The 19,758-nt window shown below is 42.0% G+C and overlaps 1 protein-coding gene and 1 long non-coding RNA gene across 4 annotated transcripts; one reads left to right on the top strand and one right to left on the bottom strand.

The window, feature by feature from the left end:
• Positions 1–2,955: 2,955 nt before the first annotated feature.
• LOC127756766 (uncharacterized) lies at positions 2,956–5,289 on the bottom strand. 2 transcript variants are annotated; one of them, XR_008013301.1, is made up of 3 exons: positions 4,902–5,289; positions 4,559–4,831; positions 2,956–4,470 (listed from the first exon to the last, which is right to left on the bottom strand). It is a non-coding gene; the product is annotated as an uncharacterized LOC127756766 (long non-coding RNA). The 2 variants fall into 2 exon arrangements; XR_008013300.1 differs by having other exon boundaries at positions 4,559–4,613.
• A 5,634-nt stretch (positions 5,290–10,923) lies between these two features.
• On the top strand, positions 10,924–18,624 carry LOC127757301 (uncharacterized). Of its 2 annotated transcripts, none has more exons than XM_052282803.1 (2): positions 10,924–11,455; positions 17,738–18,624. In XM_052282803.1, exons 1-2 carry the CDS (start codon positions 10,947–10,949, stop codon positions 18,348–18,350), a joined length of 1,122 nt encoding a protein of 373 aa, XP_052138763.1. In that variant the 5' UTR covers positions 10,924–10,946; the 3' UTR covers positions 18,351–18,624. The 2 variants fall into 2 exon arrangements, with proteins under 2 accessions (XP_052138763.1, XP_052138762.1); XM_052282802.1 differs by lacking the exon at positions 10,924–11,455 and adding an exon at positions 11,497–14,631.
• Positions 18,625–19,758: the final 1,134 nt, after the last annotated feature.

Genomic DNA, 19,758 nt, shown 5'->3' with positions numbered 1-19,758 from the left:
TCTGACACACATGCAAATATCCAAGCCTATATCTCTATCTCCAATATGACACACATGCACCTTTAACGATATTCAAAACGATTTTTCTCGTAAATTACTTATTCAATCTACAATGCGATCACACCTTTGTATTCTTTATAATTAAATCTTTAGAACAAGATGTCACATGATTATATTCTGATAAAAAAATAATCATATGTTTCAATCCATTAATACTCTTTGTTTCATACATGAAAGTAATATGTTCCAATACGTGTCTTCAGTGTGTTTTACAGAATTCGCAAAACTACCTATCACTACTACTCTCTCTCTCTTTCTCTGCTCTCTCTCCACACTCATGCATGCATGCATGCATTTTAGCGAGCTTCAAAATGATTTTTCTCCAAAACTAATTATCCAATCTACGACCCTGATTATATCATTGTATTGATTGTAATTAAATCAATACAAAGTTGATAGCCTCGCAAAGTTGCCCTGCCAGTTGTTCGTTCTTTTCGTTGGTGGAAAACCCCAGTGAAAAAGTCACCTTCTGCGGGACCCCCATCCCCCCTGTACACTCCTCTCCCCCTTCCTCCTCTTCTTCTCTTCCTACTACACCATAAATTTTAAAAAAATAAAAAAACAAAGTTGGAAAAATTTATATATAGAAATAGTATATAAAAAATATTTGAATTCAAATTAAAATTTAAAACGGGTATGTAAACTTTTGACTTATAAACTTTGGGTCTATAAACTAATATTTGAATTCAAATTCAAATTTGAAACGGGTATGTAAACTTTTGACTTATAAACTTTGGGTCTATAAACTAATATTTGAATTCAAATTCAAATTTGAATCGGGTATATAAACTTTTGACTTATAAAATTTGGGTCTATAAACTTTAGGTGTATAAACTTTAGATGTATAGAAATACTATGTTGTTGATGACCAAATTTGGTAAATCATACATCAAGTTCGAGGTCAAGATCGAAGCGGATTTGGCGGAGGATTGTTTCTCAGGAAGAGAGTACACATCGGCTACAATGAGCATCGGCTAGTGCCTACATCGGCTGATATTGGATCGAACAAAGAATAGCCGATGTAGCCGATGCCGATGAGTTGGTTCTAGGATTGTTTTCAGGTTTGATCGACGTGTTGCCCAAGTATTGTCACGTATGGATTGAGTCCTAGGAAAGTAATTGTATCTATTAATTAAGATATTTTAAATAGTTTCTTTAGAGATATGTTCCGGTAAGAGTCTGCCGTAAAGACTTGTTCATATCTTATAGTTTGTTAGAGATAAGAGTCATGTCCGGCAAGGACCCATTATATATCTCGGGTATAAATATAGCCCGATCCCATGTAAACAACAACGACGGTTCAATAACACTTTCGGCGCATCGCCACCCTTTTCTATTTTCATTATTTTCGACGAGTTCTTGCTTCGAGTTGGGCTGCATCAGTTTCGATCTCCGGTGAGAGGTAAAACTTGTTATGGCGGCTTGCGTTCTCGGGATTAGTGCTTACATCTTCATGATACTCTAATCTTGTTTATGTAAATCGTCGAGTTATCATATATGTTATATAATCTCTATCAATATTGTCATCTAACCTTGAATCAGCTGACATCTGCCATCAGAAAGCGACCATTAGGGTTAGATGCCAACGTTGATCTAGGTTATATAACATATCGGTCATCTTCAAGAGGTTTTCATCAACTTGCCTAGATCTTTTGTTTCTCGTTATGCTTAATGCTGCATCGGTTAGGTTCGATCTATTAGGTAATATTTAGAACCATAATATCTAGCTTGTTTTATGATCATCAATAGAGATAGTGTCAGGGTTTTAGCCGATCTTATATGATTAAGTTATCATGTCATCTATATTGTTACTTGATATATTAAATCTGCCCTTTATATTAAGATCTTAGTGCACTAAAATATATTAAGCCTACCGTTCGGTGTATTTTGCTTGTTTTAATATCTTAATATAGAGAAGTATCGGAGCAATAGCCGATACATATTAGACCTATCTTCATCGGCTAAGCTATGAGCATATATAATCCCTATCTTGAAGTACTTTTGGATATAAGTGATTTATACTATCTCGGCATGTTGTTCGATCTATCCCAATCCCTTGATTTAAATATATTTCAAGACATAGATTATATATTTCTGATATATATAGCCGATCGAGTAGATTTAATCTTATTTTGCTTTATTATTCATCGCCGATCGAATTCAAGATGACATCGGCTCAAGGATAAACGATATGTCATCGGCCATTAGCCGATCGGCTATCGTTTATGGATTTAACTTCGTTTATTTCTTTCTTTGTTTCTTGTTGGTTACAGGATCAAACGAACTGGCACGCCTTTGAACCCAAGAGCAAAATTTAGGACCTGCACTGGAATTAAGTAGATTTTCCAGGCCAGTGTGTGGAGCAAGATATATATACGGTGACGCTACGTAGCGCCAGTAACGTGCCACCAACTAGCTAGCGCGCCACCCAGCCCTCTCCTCTGAGATTTTCGTTTTTTCTGGCGCCCCCACCTCCGCACCTTCCAAAAAGTAAAAAAATTACTCCGCCTCCTGTCTCCGTTTTTTCTGTTCCCATGAGGATCGATGCATCTTCCCCAAGTGCCTCCCTCATACCGCATACTTCCTTCTCAGTAAAAATTTTACTAAAAATTCTAGACCAATATCAGGCCTATTTATACATCAGTTAATTTTTTACTCCTCACAAGTGAGGGGCATGATAATACTTGTTAAGGTCAGTAATATTTTCACTCCCGTATAGTTTTTACATCACTTTTGTAATTCTTTAGGTTAGTAATATATTTACTCAATCTATGGAAAAAAAAGGTGAGTAAAAATTTTGCAAACATTAAATTTATCCACGGTAGTAATTTATTTACTACCTTAAACATGATTTGTTAACACATATCTATTTCAATGCACTAAGTAAAAAATGGAAGTAGAAAATTATCAACCATCACAATACATTTATTTGCCATGCATATTTTTACATTCTATAATAAAAAATCTCACCGGATCATTTGACTTTGTGAGTCTGAAAACTACAAGGAGACTTTACAGTGGATCATATGATCCACCAGTAAAATGTTACACAGTTAATCTAGAAGTAAAAAAAAATACTCGGAAGAAAAACTACTAGTTTAAACAATTGACTCTGGCGATAGAACAATGTCGACATGCAAAAGGAAGACTGTTGACGATGTTCTCAAGGTGGTTCCCACGAACGTGCACCAGGTGGAAGGCACCTGCCTCCGCCGACCCGACCGTTAGGCGATATGCAGAGCTTGAATCACCAAAGAGGCCAGCAATGCTCGGCGTGGTAGCCCTTAGTGCAATGCTGCCCATCGCGTCAAGCCTGTCGCCTCCTTGAATTTCACCCGAGCCGCTTCTATCACAAACTTCTAAGTAAGCAAATCTGACTAAAGTAAATATGATTCATGCATCTATCACATAGATAACACCAGAAATTTAATAATGAAAATGAGGAATGAAACACAATGTACTATTAAGTGTCGTGCAAAAAAGGATGCTTATCGTGATATTACCACCAATGTCACTCTTCACAAGTGCCATAGCAGCTCTAAATTTATCTGGAATACATAGTCAGAGAGCAAAGGAGACTAAGGAATACCTTGATGTTTAAGCAACAACAATACGTTAAGCGCAAAGGAACATCTAGCCACAATTGTTAGAGAATATGCCCTGACTTCGATTTAGTTAAAGTACTAACAAAACCACACAAATGAGATGACAAAAAAACAGCTCTACAGATTCAGTGAAGGATCAAAGAAAATTCATTTGTGCTGCTCTACAAGAACTAGGGAATTTCAGAAAAATACTAACCAATCAACAATGATCTATTGAACTAGACAATTTCAATGCTCATGTGGCAGTACTAAAAAAACAGAAGTTCAGCATTTCAGGCATCATTCGACCTCCTCTGTTGAAGCATAAAAATTCAGAAAACTACTAGCCTAACAACAATTTTTTCCTTAAAATCTATAGATAAAATCATTGAGGACACATGTATAAGAGGAATCCATTCAAACATATTTGTTCATTGATAATACAAAAGGCCCAGAAATGCAACAAATGCATCAGATGTGAACAGCTAGTCCATCAAATAAGTTCTGATATAACTAGCACTATCAATGAATCAGAGCCCGAAAATTCATCATGGACATATCTGCGTTTACTGCCGCAGAAGTATGTACTGCTCATGCATCTGTACTGCTCAGAAAACAAAATGTATTTTAGATAGGCTGGCAACAAAATCACGAGAACAATTCCACTTAAATTGCTCTGTTGATCCCAAAGATTCAGAACAAGAGCTAAATCTCAAGTAGAAAAAGCTCCTGGGAGAACTCAATGATGAAGAAAATACAAATGCAAAATATTTACCACAAGAATTTGACTGAGTGGTATCTTAAAATATGAAACCAGCTGTCAAACCTGCAAATTGAAGTTCAGGGATGTTCAGTAAAGACCAAATGAATAGCAAGTACAGTGATATAAAACTGATTAGAGCTTTTGTACTTACGGCCTCGCTGCTTGCATAATTGTATTCGTTAAAGTTTTTGTCTTGGCAAGCAATGCTGGTACATCAGCAACAATACATGTTTATAAGATAAGAAAGGCAGTGCATTTTCAGAAACTATAAAATCCGCATCTCTAATAAGGTCTGGCGTTCATGAAAATTTTAATTGATAGATGGGGATGAGCCCTTGGAGCACGAAATTGAAAATAAAAAAAAACGAAGCTCCTCCAGTTCGGCATCGACACTATAAATTGAAATTGGGATGAACTAGGGTTCCTGGGCACAAATCAAAAAGGAAAAAAATGAATAGGGAGGAGAAAGAAAGGATAATCAGATTGGGGAATACCTAGTCCTCGAGGTTCATCTGGGTGGGCTTGTCCCCGGCGGCCAAGTCGGAGTCGACGTCCATCGGCGGCTGTTTGGGGAGAAGGTGGCGACCACACGGCGAGCTGGTGGAGGACAACCACGATGACGGCAGCGTGGTAGAAAGAAGTGAGCGGCTGCGCCGCCCGCCGCCGGACTCCACCCGGTGCACGACAGTCGTCCACCAGCCATCACCGAGTCTGCCCCTGGGCTCTCCTCCCGCAGCCGCTAGTGGATCTGTGCTTAGCCCCGCCGCCACCATATTGGCTCGCCGCCCGGCTTTCCGGGCGACGTGCTCCGGCGGCGGCGAGGGAAAGGAGAGGGGGAAGAGGGACGGCGGCGGTGTCGACGTTTGATGTCGCGATTCCGGTATTTACATGGTATAGGGATCGTCGGTGCTAGGATATACGCGAGACTGACGTAAAAAAGACGGAGACGAGGATTTTTATACAGATTTGGGCCCATGAATTGTCAGGTAATAACCCTACATCCTGTTGGCCGAAGCCGGTATTGCTCTTATTCACCATAATCACACCAGTACAAAATATGGGGTAGCTTATCTAACTGTTGTCGACATGGCGGTCTGAAGGTCTGACTCGTAGTCAACAACAGGGTAATCTTCCTCCTCAAATCCGTGCCCGGCGAGATCAGAGATAGCGTTTTCGTCTCTCCTGATAGTATCCGGAGACACCGTAGGGGACTAGCCGTGCTTATCCCTAAAGTCGATATCTGGCGTCTTGTCTTGGCGTATGTTGGCTTGTATGTTGTGGCTTCTGTTGTTCCGTATATTGTGGTGGGTATTGATTGAGTTGGTCGTGTCCCTTCTCCTTCTAGAGGGCCTTGTATTTTTACCCATAAGTGTCCCCTTGTCCAAGTAGAACTAGGAAAACCAATATGGATACAATCCGAGCAGTCCTTGTCGTTTCCATGTAGAACTCTGGTTGTCTTTCCTTATCTGGAACTCCCTCCATATCTGAAGTCAGTTTCCGTATAAGACATAATATGTGGTGGGTCCTGCCGAGATGTAGTCAACTACTACTAGGTATATGGTATCCATAATCCTGACAGTACCCCCGACTTCAATGCAAAAGAACGAATTCATATTCTCGACCGCTGACCATGGAGTAACTGTTATCGAGCTCAAGTGACCGTTCTCGGTAAGTTCAGAGATAATGTTAGACTTCCTTTGTCAGCCTCGTGCGGGCACCTAAAGGGTTTGTCTGAGTCAATCTCCGATATCAACCAAGAAAGTACAGAGCATACGACTAAGTTTCCCGTCTTGCTGTAATCGAGAATTTGGATTGAAGTCAAGAAATTTTATCTCGGCAGGTACACCATCTCTTCATTCCGTATTCCTTGTCGAGATCCAGCAACCGTTCTCGAGCGATCGAGAAGGCGTAGAGTCTGCGATGGAGCCTTGTCAACATTGGTCGTACTCGCCTTAGTCGATCTTGGTATAGAACCATATAGACATGGAGTCTTCGTCAATGTCGAATAGAATTTTCCTGAAATCAATACTCAGAAAAGAATATTAAATAAAAATAGCCGCCGAGCGAATGCTCAAAGGGTGACATGTTATAATATGTATGGAAAAATTGAAGATAAATTAAACTTACAAACCAATGTTTTGAATAGTAGCGTCTTCTCTTTTACCGACTCTGCTCAGTCAGTTTGTAGAGTCATACACTCTACCTAGCCCCCAGCCTTGTCGTCCGAGAATCGTTCTCGGAGGATAAGGCTCTTGGACCCTTGACCTGCCTCGGTTGAACAAGCACTAATCCTAGCCCCTAGCCATGAAGTTGGAAAACTCAATTTCCGGTTACATGGCTTGGTTAATACGCACGGCGAGAACTCTTACACGACCAGATCTTACATGGTCTTTCGTCTCTACAGGATCCGACAAGGCCTTATCACTCCTGGGCGTCCCCAGTCGAAGTCCCCTTAGGTTCCTCGGAGGCCTTGTCAAGACGGCGTAAAGGGTCATGAGGATAGGTTTCAACGCTAGGTGTCGTCGTGGTAAGGGATCTCTGGGTAAAACACTTGGCGATATTATGTACCTGATATCAACTTTGTTGAGGTAGAGGTAGTGGGAGAATCGCTACACCTCTGGTTGAGGACCAGATAGTAGTTCCAACTCGACCACTAGAAGTGGAAATAGTGGGAGAATCACTACACCGCTGGTCGAGGACCAGGTAGTAGTCGTAACTCGACCATTAGAAGTGGAAATAGTGGGAGAATCGCTACACCGCTGGTCGAGGACCAGGTAGTAGTCGTAACTCAACCACTAGAAGTGGAAATTGTGGGAGAATCGCTACACCACTGGTCGAGGACCAGGTAGTAGTCGTAACTCGACCACTAGAAGTAAATGTACGAGAGATCACTACGATTAATTGGTTGAGAACCAGTGAGTAGGTGTCTCTCGATCATTTGGAGTCATGGTACGAGGACCGCTACGCTGCCGGTCAAAGACCAGTCGTAGCTGTTCCTCAACCATCTAAAGTCATGGTGCGAGGACCGCTGCGTTATTGATGTAGTCGTACGTCGACCATCTGAAGTTAAGGTGCGAGAGATTGCTACGTTTTACTAGTTCGAGAACCAGCAAGCAAGTAGAATTATCTCTCGAACACCAATGGAAGTTGCGGTGCGAGAGATTGCTACGTACTGGTTCGAGGACCAGCGAACGAGTAGAGTTATCTCTTGAACACCAACGGAGATTGCGGTGCGAGAGATTGCTACGTACTGGTTCGAGGACCAGCGAACGAGTAGAGTTATCTCTCGAACACCAACGGAGGTTGCGGTGCGAGATATTGCTACGTACTGGTTCGAGGACCAGGGAGCGAGTAGAGTTATCTCTCGAACACCAATGGAGGTTGTGGTGTGAGAGATTGCTACGTACTGGTTCGAGGACCAGCGAACGAGTAGAATTATCTCTCGAACACCAATGGAGGTTGCGGTGCGAGAGATTGCTACGTACTGATTTGAGTACCAGTGAACAAGTAGAATTATCTCTCGAACACCAACGGAGGTTGCGGTGCGAGAGATTGCTACGTACTGGTTCGAGGACCAGCGAACGAGTAGAATTATCTCTCGAACACCAATGGAGGTTACGGTGCGAGAGATTGCTACGTACTGGTTTGAGAACCAGCGAACGTGTAGAATTATCTCTCGAACACGAATGGAGGTGCTAGAGTTGGTTTATTACATGTGCGTATCATGTGGCCAGCATGACTCACATACCCAACTTGTAGCATATCCGGATGTCCGTTCGCAATCATGTTGGGTGATCAAGACGACGACGTTCGCGAGGAATTATCCGTTAACAACCTTTTCTTGAGTAGTCCAGCCATGGCCGGTGCTATGAGATAGGTCGTTGGTCTTCGTTGGTAGGTTGGGCGCGACGACTCTGCATTTGTCGAGATTGTTCTCAATAATGCGGTGTACTCGACCACAACCTACTCGAGTGCTCAATTGTTCCTGAAAAATATTTTCTAGAAGGCAAGACATATAGCAGATAATATCGAGTATGTACTCAAAAAACTGCATGGAGCTTATAGTATTATCAGGATGTAACGAGCAAATGTAATATCAGGCATTATGTAAACCGTAAATAAGCATGATTTATACAGAAGAAAATAGAGCGAGCCCCCATCGTTAGACCATAGTCGATTTAACATCGGGGACATTTGCGCAACAGATATTGTATAAAAAACATGGTCTAGGTAAACATAATAAAATATAGAAAATAGGTACGGTAAATTGTGTGTAAAATATTGCGTACTTTGTAGATACATGCCGGATGTATCTACGGATTTGGTGGATTAATTTAATAAATTAGTCCACCAAATACCTTGGATAATTGGCGCATGTATGTGTAGCGATACTGTTTGGACGTGAATGCATCTAACAGTACAGCCGCACATACGTGAGATCACCAAAACTCCCGATGCACAGCAGTTGGTTTACTGTGTGCTTGTGTCAGACTCGTGTACATGTACGTCTCCGAGTAAAACTCAAACCGGCTGGCAACTGGCCGAGATCTTCTCGGATTTAGTCGGACTCGACGAACAGAAGCGTGGCGCTCTCCCGTCGTAATTTTTGGCACCAGAGGTCAGTAGTCGACCAAGGCCGAGACATCATGGTAGATGATGCTGAACCGTCATCCGCGGCGAAGTCGTCTTGAAGCTTGGTCGATCTCACTTGATCGAATAGTTGATGACGATGATTCCAATCTCGTCGAGGGACATACTTCAGTCGGGTTAGATTTCTTTACAGTCGAAGTCGTCGAGTAGTTTGTTTTTGGAGAATCCATCTCATGAACCTATCTCATCGAAATCCTGAAGCACCAAAGTCCCCTACCTGGCGCGCCACTGTCGACGTTTGATGTCGCAATTCTGGTATTTGCATGGTATCGGGATCGTCGGTGCTAGGATATATGCAAGACTGACGTAAAAGAGACGGAGACGAGGATTTTTATACAGGTTCGGGCCCCTGAATTGTCAGGTAATAACCCTACATCATGTTGGCCGAAGCCGGTATTGCTCTTATTCACTATAATCACACTAGTACAAAATGTGGGGTAGCCTATCTAACTGTTGTCGACATGGCGGTCTGAAGGTCTGACTCGTAGTCGACAACAGGGTAATCTTCCTCCTCGAATCCGTGCCCGGCGAGATAAGAGATAGCGCTTTCGTCTCTCCTGACAGTGTCCGGAGACACCGTAGGGGACTAGCCGTGCTTATCCTTGAAGTTGATATCTGGCGTCTTGTCTTGGCGTATGTTGGCTTGTATGTTGTGGCTTCTGTTGTTCCGTATATTGTGGTGGGTGTTGATTGAGTTGGTCGTGTCCCCTCTCCTCGTAGGGGGCCTTGTATTTTTACCCATAGGTGACCCCTTGTCCAAGTAGAACTAGTAAAACCAATATGGATACAATCCGAGCAGTCCTTGTCGTTTTCATGTAGAACTCTGGTTGTCTTTTCTTATCTGGAACTCCCTCCATATCTGAAGTCAATTTCCATATAAGACATGGTATGTGGTGGGTCCTGTCGAGATGTAGTCAACTACTACTAAGTGTGTGGTATCCATAACCCTGACAATACCCATTAAGCTCATACACTCAATTGGAGCCCATACTCCATGGAGTCTCTTGCAAGAATCGGATGCAACCTTTTTTTAGATGTTCGTGGATATATTATTTGCTTAATTTTGAGTCCGTATGAGAAAGTTACGCCTATTTTAAGAAATGACACCCGAATAACCCCTATTTTCGGTAGAGATTTAGAAAATTCTACAAGTCACGTATTGTATTTCGTTTATTTGAGTTTATTTTTTTCATAGTTGGTTTTTGTGTGCTCCTAAGTGTGAAAAAATTAAAATAAAAATGTTGAACATCTCTCTCCTCTACGCTATAGTGGAGAAGAGAAGAAAAAATAGCGCGGGGGGGGGGGGGGGGGGGGGGGGGGGGCGGCGCCAGCCACACTGGCGCCCTCCGCCTGCCACCTCAGCACCGCCCTGCCAGGTCGGCACAAGGATGGCGCCAGAGTGGCTGGCGCCCCAAAAAGGATCATTTCTGGGATAAGTTTTTTCAGAGGTCTATTTACGAATACTCCTTCCGTTTTAAAATGTTTGACACCGTTGACTTTTTAACACATGTTTGACCGTTCGTCTTATTAAAATTTTTTTGTGAAATATGTAAAACTATATGTGTACATGAAAGTATATTTAACAATGAACCAAATGATATGAAAAGAATAAATAATTACTTAAATTTTTTGAATAAGATAAATGGTCAAACACGTACTAAAAAATCACCAGTGTCAAACATTTTGAAACGGAGGGTGTAAGTTTTTTCAAAAAGATCAAATTGTGAAAAATCCAGCAAAATTTCCCGTTTCCGTTCGGATCCATACCGTTTTCTCCCAAAACGTACGCGTGTTACAGTGCAATGTAACAGATTTTGCCCGAAACTGAATCTCCACCACCGTTTCCCCCCACAGATCTCACTCCCACCCCACCCCCCTCCTCGCTGCCCATGGACGACCCCGCGAACCCCACCCCGACCTCCTCCTCCTCCTCCGCCGCCGCCGCCGCCGCGGCCGCGGCCGCCGCGGCGCAGCACCAGCAGCTCCAGCGCCAGATCTTCCTCATGCAGCAGGCCCAGGCGCAGTCGCAGTCGCAGGCGCAGGGCCACGCGCCGACGCCGCAGCAGCTGTCGCAGCAGGCCATGTCCCGCTTCCCCTCCAACATCGACGCCCACCTCCGCCCGCTCGGCCCCATCCGCTTCCAGCAGCCCCCGCAGCCGCAGCCGCAGCCGCCTCAGCCTCCGCCACAGCCGCAACCGCAGCAGCAGCAGCCGCACTCCGGGGCCCCGTCGCCGTCGCAGTCGCAGGTGTCCCCCCAGCAGCAGCAGGCGGCGGCGATGGCGGCGGCCGCGGCGAGGGTGCGGAGCCCCGAGGTGGAGATGGCGCTGCAGGACGCGATGCGGGTGTGCAACCCCGACATCAAGACGCCCTTCCAGTCTCTCGAGGACGCCGTCAACAGGTGGGGGAATCGCACCAAATTTCTCTGCATCTCTTTTTTTTTTTCTTATATACGTTATTATCCACGATGTTGCCGGTAATCCTTATCCATTTGATTTCGCTGCGTCAGCTGAAATTGGGGTCCTTTAATTCTTTAACTGTATACTGATTTAGGCTACGCGTTCCGGATGAATTTGTTGCCAATTCGGGCTTGAGGCTTGCCCGGATCGTTTCCCATTTTTTGGGTTTCGATGATTAGAATTTGGGAGCGTCTTAGAAATTTTAACATTAATCTTCATTCCCTGTTAAACACATCAGACAAAATTGTCCCAGAAAGTGAATAGTAGGGGTATAAGGGGATTGGAGGATCAGGACAAATTTTTGGCCTGGTTGAGGTCTGTCTTTTCTTTTCCACACAGCAGATTGTTAATGCTGTATGTGGTTCATGAGTGAAACTCGTGGCTCAATTTAGGACCAGTTTAGCACGAATTGCAGGTGACATACTTTTCGGGATATGTGCCTCTGGTTATTTTTTATTGATGGGGATTTTGTTTATTTAGGGTGACATACTTTTAGCTTTTGGTCATATACTAACCAGTAATTGCAAGCTGGTTTCTTCGTGTAGTAACTTGAGTGATTTTATGGATTGCTTTATCTTAGCAGATTGTTATCTTAGATGTTTTAACTCCAGTTATTCTTAACCCACATAAGATTTTTAACTGTTTTAGTCATTCTTAACTTCTTTTCCCTGATCCATTCCATTTTAGTGACTGAAAAATTCTTGTTTCAGCATTCTGCTCAAAATGCTTAATGAGCATACAAGCAAAGAATGTAGTCAGAGCAATCAGAAGTTATGCAGCATAAACGAAGTTGAATAAACTAAACTGCATTCAGTATTCTTTAAGATAGCAAATTTTCCTCCTTGTTTCTATTCGGTGATAAATGCAAAATTGCAAAGGTCCATAATACTTTTACTAGCTTTTCCAAATAATCGCTGTCCATGGTTGAGTGGAGTAAATGGTATGCATCTTCTGTTAAGGTCAATACTTTATTTAGTAGTATTTTCTTTGGTAGTAGAAAACTCTTTTATTTTGCTCGGATCTTACTATATTGTATAATGATTTAGGTAGAACTATGGCAGGGCATATTGTATTGGGAACATTTATAGGAACTCTATTGCATTCCAAGAGATGTATGAGGCACAACGACCACCCTACAATGAGAGCTTCCTGTTCATTCTTTGCATGGAGCCTTGTGCACTAATATGTACTCCCTCCTGTCAAAAATAAGTTTTGGAAATTAACATGGTTTTCAAAATGCAACAATGACCACTAATTTCTTTTGCAACGTATTTATAAAACCTAACTCCATTACAAAAGTACTTTCTGTAACAAATCTACACATACAATTTTCATTTTTCTTGCTTACAATCCAAATATTTGAAAAGATATACATGTATGAAGTTTTGACTTAGGACATGTCCAAATTGTCATATTTTTCACTGGAAGGGGTATACCTTATATATCTTTGTATGATTTCTTAGAAAAATATGACTGCACCTATTAGTGCAAATATTTTCATGAGAAAAAGAGTTGCTTCTGGGTGCTGGGGCCAATTTATGTACCAACAAGTTTGTTCTGTATGAAACTACTCTTTATGAGAAAAATTGGGAAAAAAGATTTTAATGTTAGGATGTCTGTGCAAAGATTATTGAGTATTATATAAATATGTTTTGAGAACATAAATATTCTGTCTGTGGACAATAGGCCTAACTGCATACAATTACTACTTGAGTTCCTTCAAATTTTTAGTGCACATATTAACTAGATCTTTTTCTATTATCTTTTTATGGTATAGTTGGGCACACAGTATGCACGCTTCTAGATTTGTTTCCTTTTGATGCCTCTGGCATTCAAGGTGTCAAATTCACAGCAACCATTTTTCTTCCAGACCATAAAAAGCTTAATACTTGGACCATAAGTTTAATAGTGTAACTTCTGAAAATTGGTTGGCTGCCTGCCACAGGAGTTCTATTTGTTACCTTGCATGATGGAAGGCAGATCATCCTAGTTTTGGTAGTTTTTCAATAACAGGGTTGTAATAATCTATTTTGTTAAATATAATTTGCGTTGTTTAAAAACAAAGGGAATTACAGGGTGGCATATTTCCAATTTTAAGAATCTGGGTGGCATGAAACGCCATGTTTTGAAGTGGCGTCTACCAAAATATACATTTTCTGTTTAGATATTACCATTTTTACCAATGTTATAGTCATGTTTAAAATACTAAATTGGAAATATTTGACACCGGCACTGCTTTGATTAGCGGAGCACATAAAAAAGATTACTACCTTTTCCATTTGGACCCACACGGTTTTGACCCAAAAGGTATCTGCGTAGTCACATCCAACTGGCAAGTTTAGGACTGGTGTATCCTTTCCAAAAAAGTTTAGGACTGGTTTAACAAATTTTGCCCGAAACAAAAGCCCCACCATTTCCCCCAGATCTTCCCCTCTAGCCAATCCACCTCCGCCCCCACCATGGATGCCGCCGCGAACTCCACCCCGACCTCCTCGGCGTCCACCGTGGCGCAGAACCAGCTGCACCAGCGCCAGATCTTCCTCATGCAGCAGGCCCAGGTCCAGGCGCAGGCGCAGGGGCAAGGGCACACGCCGACGCCGCAGCAGCTGTCGCAGCAGGTCATGTCCTTCTTCCCCTCCAACATTGATGCCCACCTGCCCCTGCCTGGCCCGGACTCCACCCCGACCTCCTCAGCATCCACCGTGGTGCAGAACCAGCTGCACCAGCGCCAGATCTTCCTCATGCAGCAGGCCCAGGCCCAGGCGCAGGCGCAGGGGCAAGGGCACACAGCGACTCCGCAGCAGCTGTCACAGCAAGCCATGTCCTTCTTCCCCTCCAACATCGATGCCCACCTGCCTCTGCCTGGCCCGATCCGCTTCCAGCAACCCCTGCCCCAGCAGCTGCCGCCGCCGCCGCAGCAGCAGCAGCAGCAGATCCACTCCTGGGGCCCGTCGCTGTTGCAGTCGTGGGCGTCCCTCCAGCAGCAGCAGCAGGCGGCGGTGGCAGCCGTGGCAAGGGTGCAGAGCCCTGAGGTTGAGATGGCTCTGCAGGACGTGATGCAGGTATGCAACCCCGACATCAAGACACCCTTCCAGTCCGTCGAGGATGCCGTGAACAGGTGGGGAATCGTATCGAAGTTTTCTCCTTTTTCTTCCATTATCCATGATATCGCCTATAGTCTTCATCAGTACGGTTTCGCTTGCTTGGCTGAAATTAGGGTATCTTTATTTTTTACCTGTACTGATTCCAGCATTAGCATTTGAAATGAATTTGTTGCCTATTCTTGCTTGTCTGGATTGTTTGCCGTTTCTGGGGTTTCAATTGATGATTAAAAATTGGGAACGTCTAAGAAATGTTACGTAATTTCCATTTTATTTGGTGGATTGTGCGTGTTGTTACATGCTAATGCTTGGAACTCTGGGAAAACACATCAAACAAAATTGTCCAAAAAAGTGAATACTAGGACTGGAGAACCAGGGCAACGTTTTTTCCTGGTCAAGGTCTTGTTGTGCATATTTCAGAAAACAAAATCAAGAGTAAACACATACAAGGTCTATATAAACAGACAGCACAATAAAAAAATTCTATGAGCACAGGCAGATTTAGCAGTTCCCTTTTCCCGATGGTTCAAATTAAATGAATATAAACAAATACAGCTCCACTGTTTAATGCTTAGCAACCTGTTGAAGCTAACAGCAAGGCAGGTTCAGAATTTCAGGTATATTACTGTAGAACAAAACTGGATATACCAAAAGTGATCAACAAGGCAAATTCCCACAAAAGCAGCTAAAAGGTTAACAAAAATTATTTGCAGTAGCGCACATACTACAGGAGACAATGGCAAAGATCCTCCTTTTGGCCCTCCCTTCACAAGCTTGACCTAATATACCGAATTGGCAAGCATGTATCTAAAGTTCTAAACAATCAATTTTATACCCTGGATGTGGCTCATGAGTGAAACTCATATTGCGAAGATTAGGACCAGTATAGCACGAATTGCTGGTTATCTTTTAGGGCTATAGTCCTTGATTAGTTTTGATTCATGTATATTTAAGATTTTATTAACGTGGCATACTTTAGTTTCTGGACTTATATTAAGTTGTAATTACGACTGATTTTCCATATAGTAACTTGAGTGGTTTCATGGATTGCTTTATTGTAGGTTTGCTATAGAATGTTTGTGCTACTGATAAGGATGTCTTTGTAACTTCTCCAGTCATCCTTAACCTTTCTTTTTCATAATCCATTCTTTTTTCTGTGACTAATTTTCTTGTGCTGATTCTGTTATTATAAGCAAAGCATGAAGTCCAAGCAATCATGAGTTATGCAACATAAATGAAGTTGAATAGACAAAACCACATACATCATTCTTTAAGATGGCAATTTTTTCCTTCTTTCCATTCCGTGATAAATGCTAACATTCACAGTACTGTTACTAGTTTTTCCAAATAAATCTGTCAGTGGTCAGGTGGATTAGGTGGCGTGCATCTCTTATTAAGGTCAATACTTTATTTAATTCATTGCGACTATTTTTATATTTTACTCCAAGATCATAAAGAAGTGTTAATACTTGAATCTTAAGTTAGTTGTGTAACTTTTAAAAGTTTGTTGGCTGACGACTGCTGAAGTTGTGTTTGTAGTTTTAGTATCTGTTTTCCAATGCTGGCTGTTTTCTTGGTCTGAAAGGTTTCGTACTTTCTTATTGTAACCAACCCTTAGGCTTTTGCTGATCATATTATACTGTTTCATCGTGCGTCTGAGGGATGATAATATATACGTACCAAGAAGATGGCATTAGGATCATCGGAAATGAGGGGTGGGAATGAAAAGGGGGGTTCGGGGGATCTCCTATCCCTGTTATGACTTAGGAGGAAAAGGAAGAGAAGTGGGTTTTGATTTGGGATTTGTGATAAAAATGGGTTCTTTTTTCATGATTCTAAAGCCTAAACACAATGGAATGTGTGTTTGGTTGGGTGGCTGGGCTGTGGAAAAAGAGCATCAGCACCTTTTTACTCACCTATTGAGCATTAGCGTGATGTCTCTGCTGTTGACACCCATTCACTGGGCCTGTTGCTCCGTGGGTTGTTCTGTTGTTGGTAGCCATCAGCTGAAGACCCACCTTCATGAATCATCCCCTTGAGTTCATTTTGACTCTGAGGTACTCGCCATCTGATTTCCTAGGCAAGATGGCGTGAAGAATTGATACAGGATCGTCGTTTCTTTGCCAGCTGCACATCCATTCAGCTGGTTGTATTCCTAATTAATGTTGCTGCTAATCTCGACTGCTCTCGCTCCTTGATCTGGTCTTCTTTTCTGTGATTTCCTTTTACTTTTATTTTCCGAACCAAAATAAGTGGAGTGATTACAAAATATGGGAAGAGAATTAAACATCAACACCCATAAGGCCATAACCCCAGACTGCCAAACCCAGTCTTTTGTATCCTACTCCATATGCTTTTCCTAAACCCATCACCTATCCAAATGTCACTAAAGAGTGGTTAGTATAGCAGGAGTGAAGCCGTATTTCCTCATGGCATATGGGCCTACAACTCTTAACACTGCATAATACATTAAACAACTGATAAGTCTGATAAATCATTGAGTAAAAAATATTACACTAACAGTTATGTCAAAACAAAAATCAGTTGACCTGTAAATTCTTCTGGGTCAGTATCCCAACAATAGCCTTGTATGCTTTGAAGGGGTAGCCTCGTGATAGAAGAAAGACACTCTTCACTGGTGATATCACATGCAAGGATGCAAAGGAGTGCAGCCAAGAGTGTTGTGATGAAATAGCTCATAGAATCATGATCAAACATTTTAGTTGTGATGCACAAATTCTTTATGTGCTGAATATGGTGGGGGTCCCCAATGTGGGTAGACCATCTCACCTGTCTCATCCAATTCTCTTTTACCTGTATGGGTGCACTTTATCAACTGTCAGTGAAAATACAACTATGGGAATCAATGATTTTCACTTTACATGTCAGAGAATTCAATTATATAAATCCTTCTGACAGGATAATGTTAACAACCATTCACTCAAGAACATTTTTGATCTTAGATATTTTCAAATATGCCATGTTGGAGCATAAGTTCTGAATTGGCAGATAACTTGGATTGAGTTTATTTGCTCAAATGTGCGGTTTCAGTACTTTTAGATTATTTGATCACTTCATGACATCTGAAGTTACTGATACCATCTTATGTATTGTGCATACTAGGCTACTACCCTACCATGTGGTTGCTGACTATGAGGCTGAAGAAGATGACAGAATCCTTGACAGTGACACAACTGGACAGATTCCTTCGCGCCTGCAGCAATGGGATCATAACATTCTGGTCAAAATTGCTGAGTTCACAACTACTTTTGAGAAACAAGTTTTGGCGTACAATATAATGACCAAGAAAAGAGCCATCGGTGAGTTCAGATCAGAGGAGCGGCTCATGCTGGAGCAGGCTTTGTTAATGGAGGAAAAGCAAGCTATGATGGGGCTAAGAGCAGAGATAGAATCAAGGGAGAAAGCAGGTCGTGAGGCTGCTGAAGCTAAGATGCGTATGGCAATGGCCGAACAAGCTCGAGCGGAGGCCCAAGCGCACTCGGAGATGATAGGTCATGGCCCTTTGAGGGCCCATGCTGCAGCGTCCCAAGGCGAAGATGGTCCTAGTCATGAGATGATGCAAGAGCAGGGTGAAGATGGATGGGGAAATGCTCAAAGGGACGATGAAGATCCATCTGAAGATTTCCTTAATGATGAAAATGAACCTGAGAATGGGAACTCTGATATGCAAGAGGACTGGCGCAGATCAGGAGAACTCGATCTGAACTCTAGGTAAGATTGGTGAGCTGGCTGAGATTGTGGGGGGAAAATAAGAACCATGAAAGTAGGTGAAGGCATGCGTTACATCTGCCAATAACTTTTATCTCTAGTTCAATACTTAACTGGTTGTATGATCCGAGGTTAAGTTAGCTGCCTTTGTGGCTGTAAGCTCGTGATTTTAAGCTACCTGTTAGCTGCCCTGTTGTTAAACAGCGTGCAGAATGTTGTGATAGCCTCTTTTGTTGCACTTCACTCTGTTTTTTTAATGCGTTGTTAGGATGTTGGTTTTATTCTTAGTTGTTATTTCTGGTTTTCTAGTTGGTGCTCTCCAAAATATCCCCTGTTAGTGCAGCTTGTGCTAATGTAACTTATCTAACTCAACTCAGCTTGTGCTAATGTAGCTATTCTAAATCAAGTCATGTAGTTCAACTAAAATGTTAGGTAGGTGTTATACCCAGGACATGTATGTAGTGGAGATATGCAGCTAAAGTTTTATGAAAACACATGCCACTTGAGTTGAATTAGATTCATATAATAGGTGGATCCTCCACGGTTTTCCCCAAGCTGCAATCTCTTAGACACGTCAAACAAAAGGGGTGAATTTTGCGATGGCAATGCTCATTTGTCAGTTCATGATGATATTTCGATTTTCTCATGAAGCATATGTTGTAGGGTTTCCCAGACCGCCGGCCGGGGTTACCGCGCGCGCCCTGACGGTATAACTGTGAAAAACGGTACGAAATTATGCAAAATTTATTAAAAATTAAAATTATTTTTAAATTTATTTGAATTTAAGGAGGTTACCGTGATTTTTCTATCATCGTACCCCAGCGGAAACCACGCGGCTACCGACATAATGTAAACCCTGATATGTTGTACTCCATATGAATGTTGTCAAAGTCGTGAGTATTGAATTGCTCCTATTACGCTCTAGCTCTAAAATAAAAATACCTCAAAGATTCAAACCCTGTTTCTAATACAATTCTGATACAGCACATTCAGTGACACGCACGATTAGAATATACTCCCTCCGTGTCATATTACAAATCATTTGGTTTTTTCTAGTTAAACTTTGTTAAGTTTAATCAAATTTATAGGAAAATTTAGTAACATCTAAAATATCAAATTAGTTTTATTAAATATCTTACATTGAATTTACATTGAATTTATTTTGATAATATATTTGTTTTGTACTAATATGTTTTTTCTATAAAATTTAAAGAAGTTTAACTGAAAAAAAATCAAACGAATTATAATATGAAACTTATAATATGAAGGGGAGTGAGCTGATTAAAAAAACAAAATTAGGATTCCGCGTCGCCACGTGTTTGCATATATAAGCACGCCTTGTGAGGCGACACGAAGACGTAGACACGTTGTGCTCTGCGTCAACAAAAAAAACCCTAGCTAGCGGCGAGCAAGTC

Source organism: Oryza glaberrima, chromosome 12 (assembly GCF_000147395.1).
Source record: "Oryza glaberrima chromosome 12, OglaRS2, whole genome shotgun sequence".
Lineage (NCBI taxonomy): Eukaryota > Viridiplantae > Streptophyta > Magnoliopsida > Poales > Poaceae > Oryza > Oryza glaberrima.
Note: the sequence above shows the minus strand (reverse complement) of the source record. Positions and strands in the feature narration are given on the sequence as shown.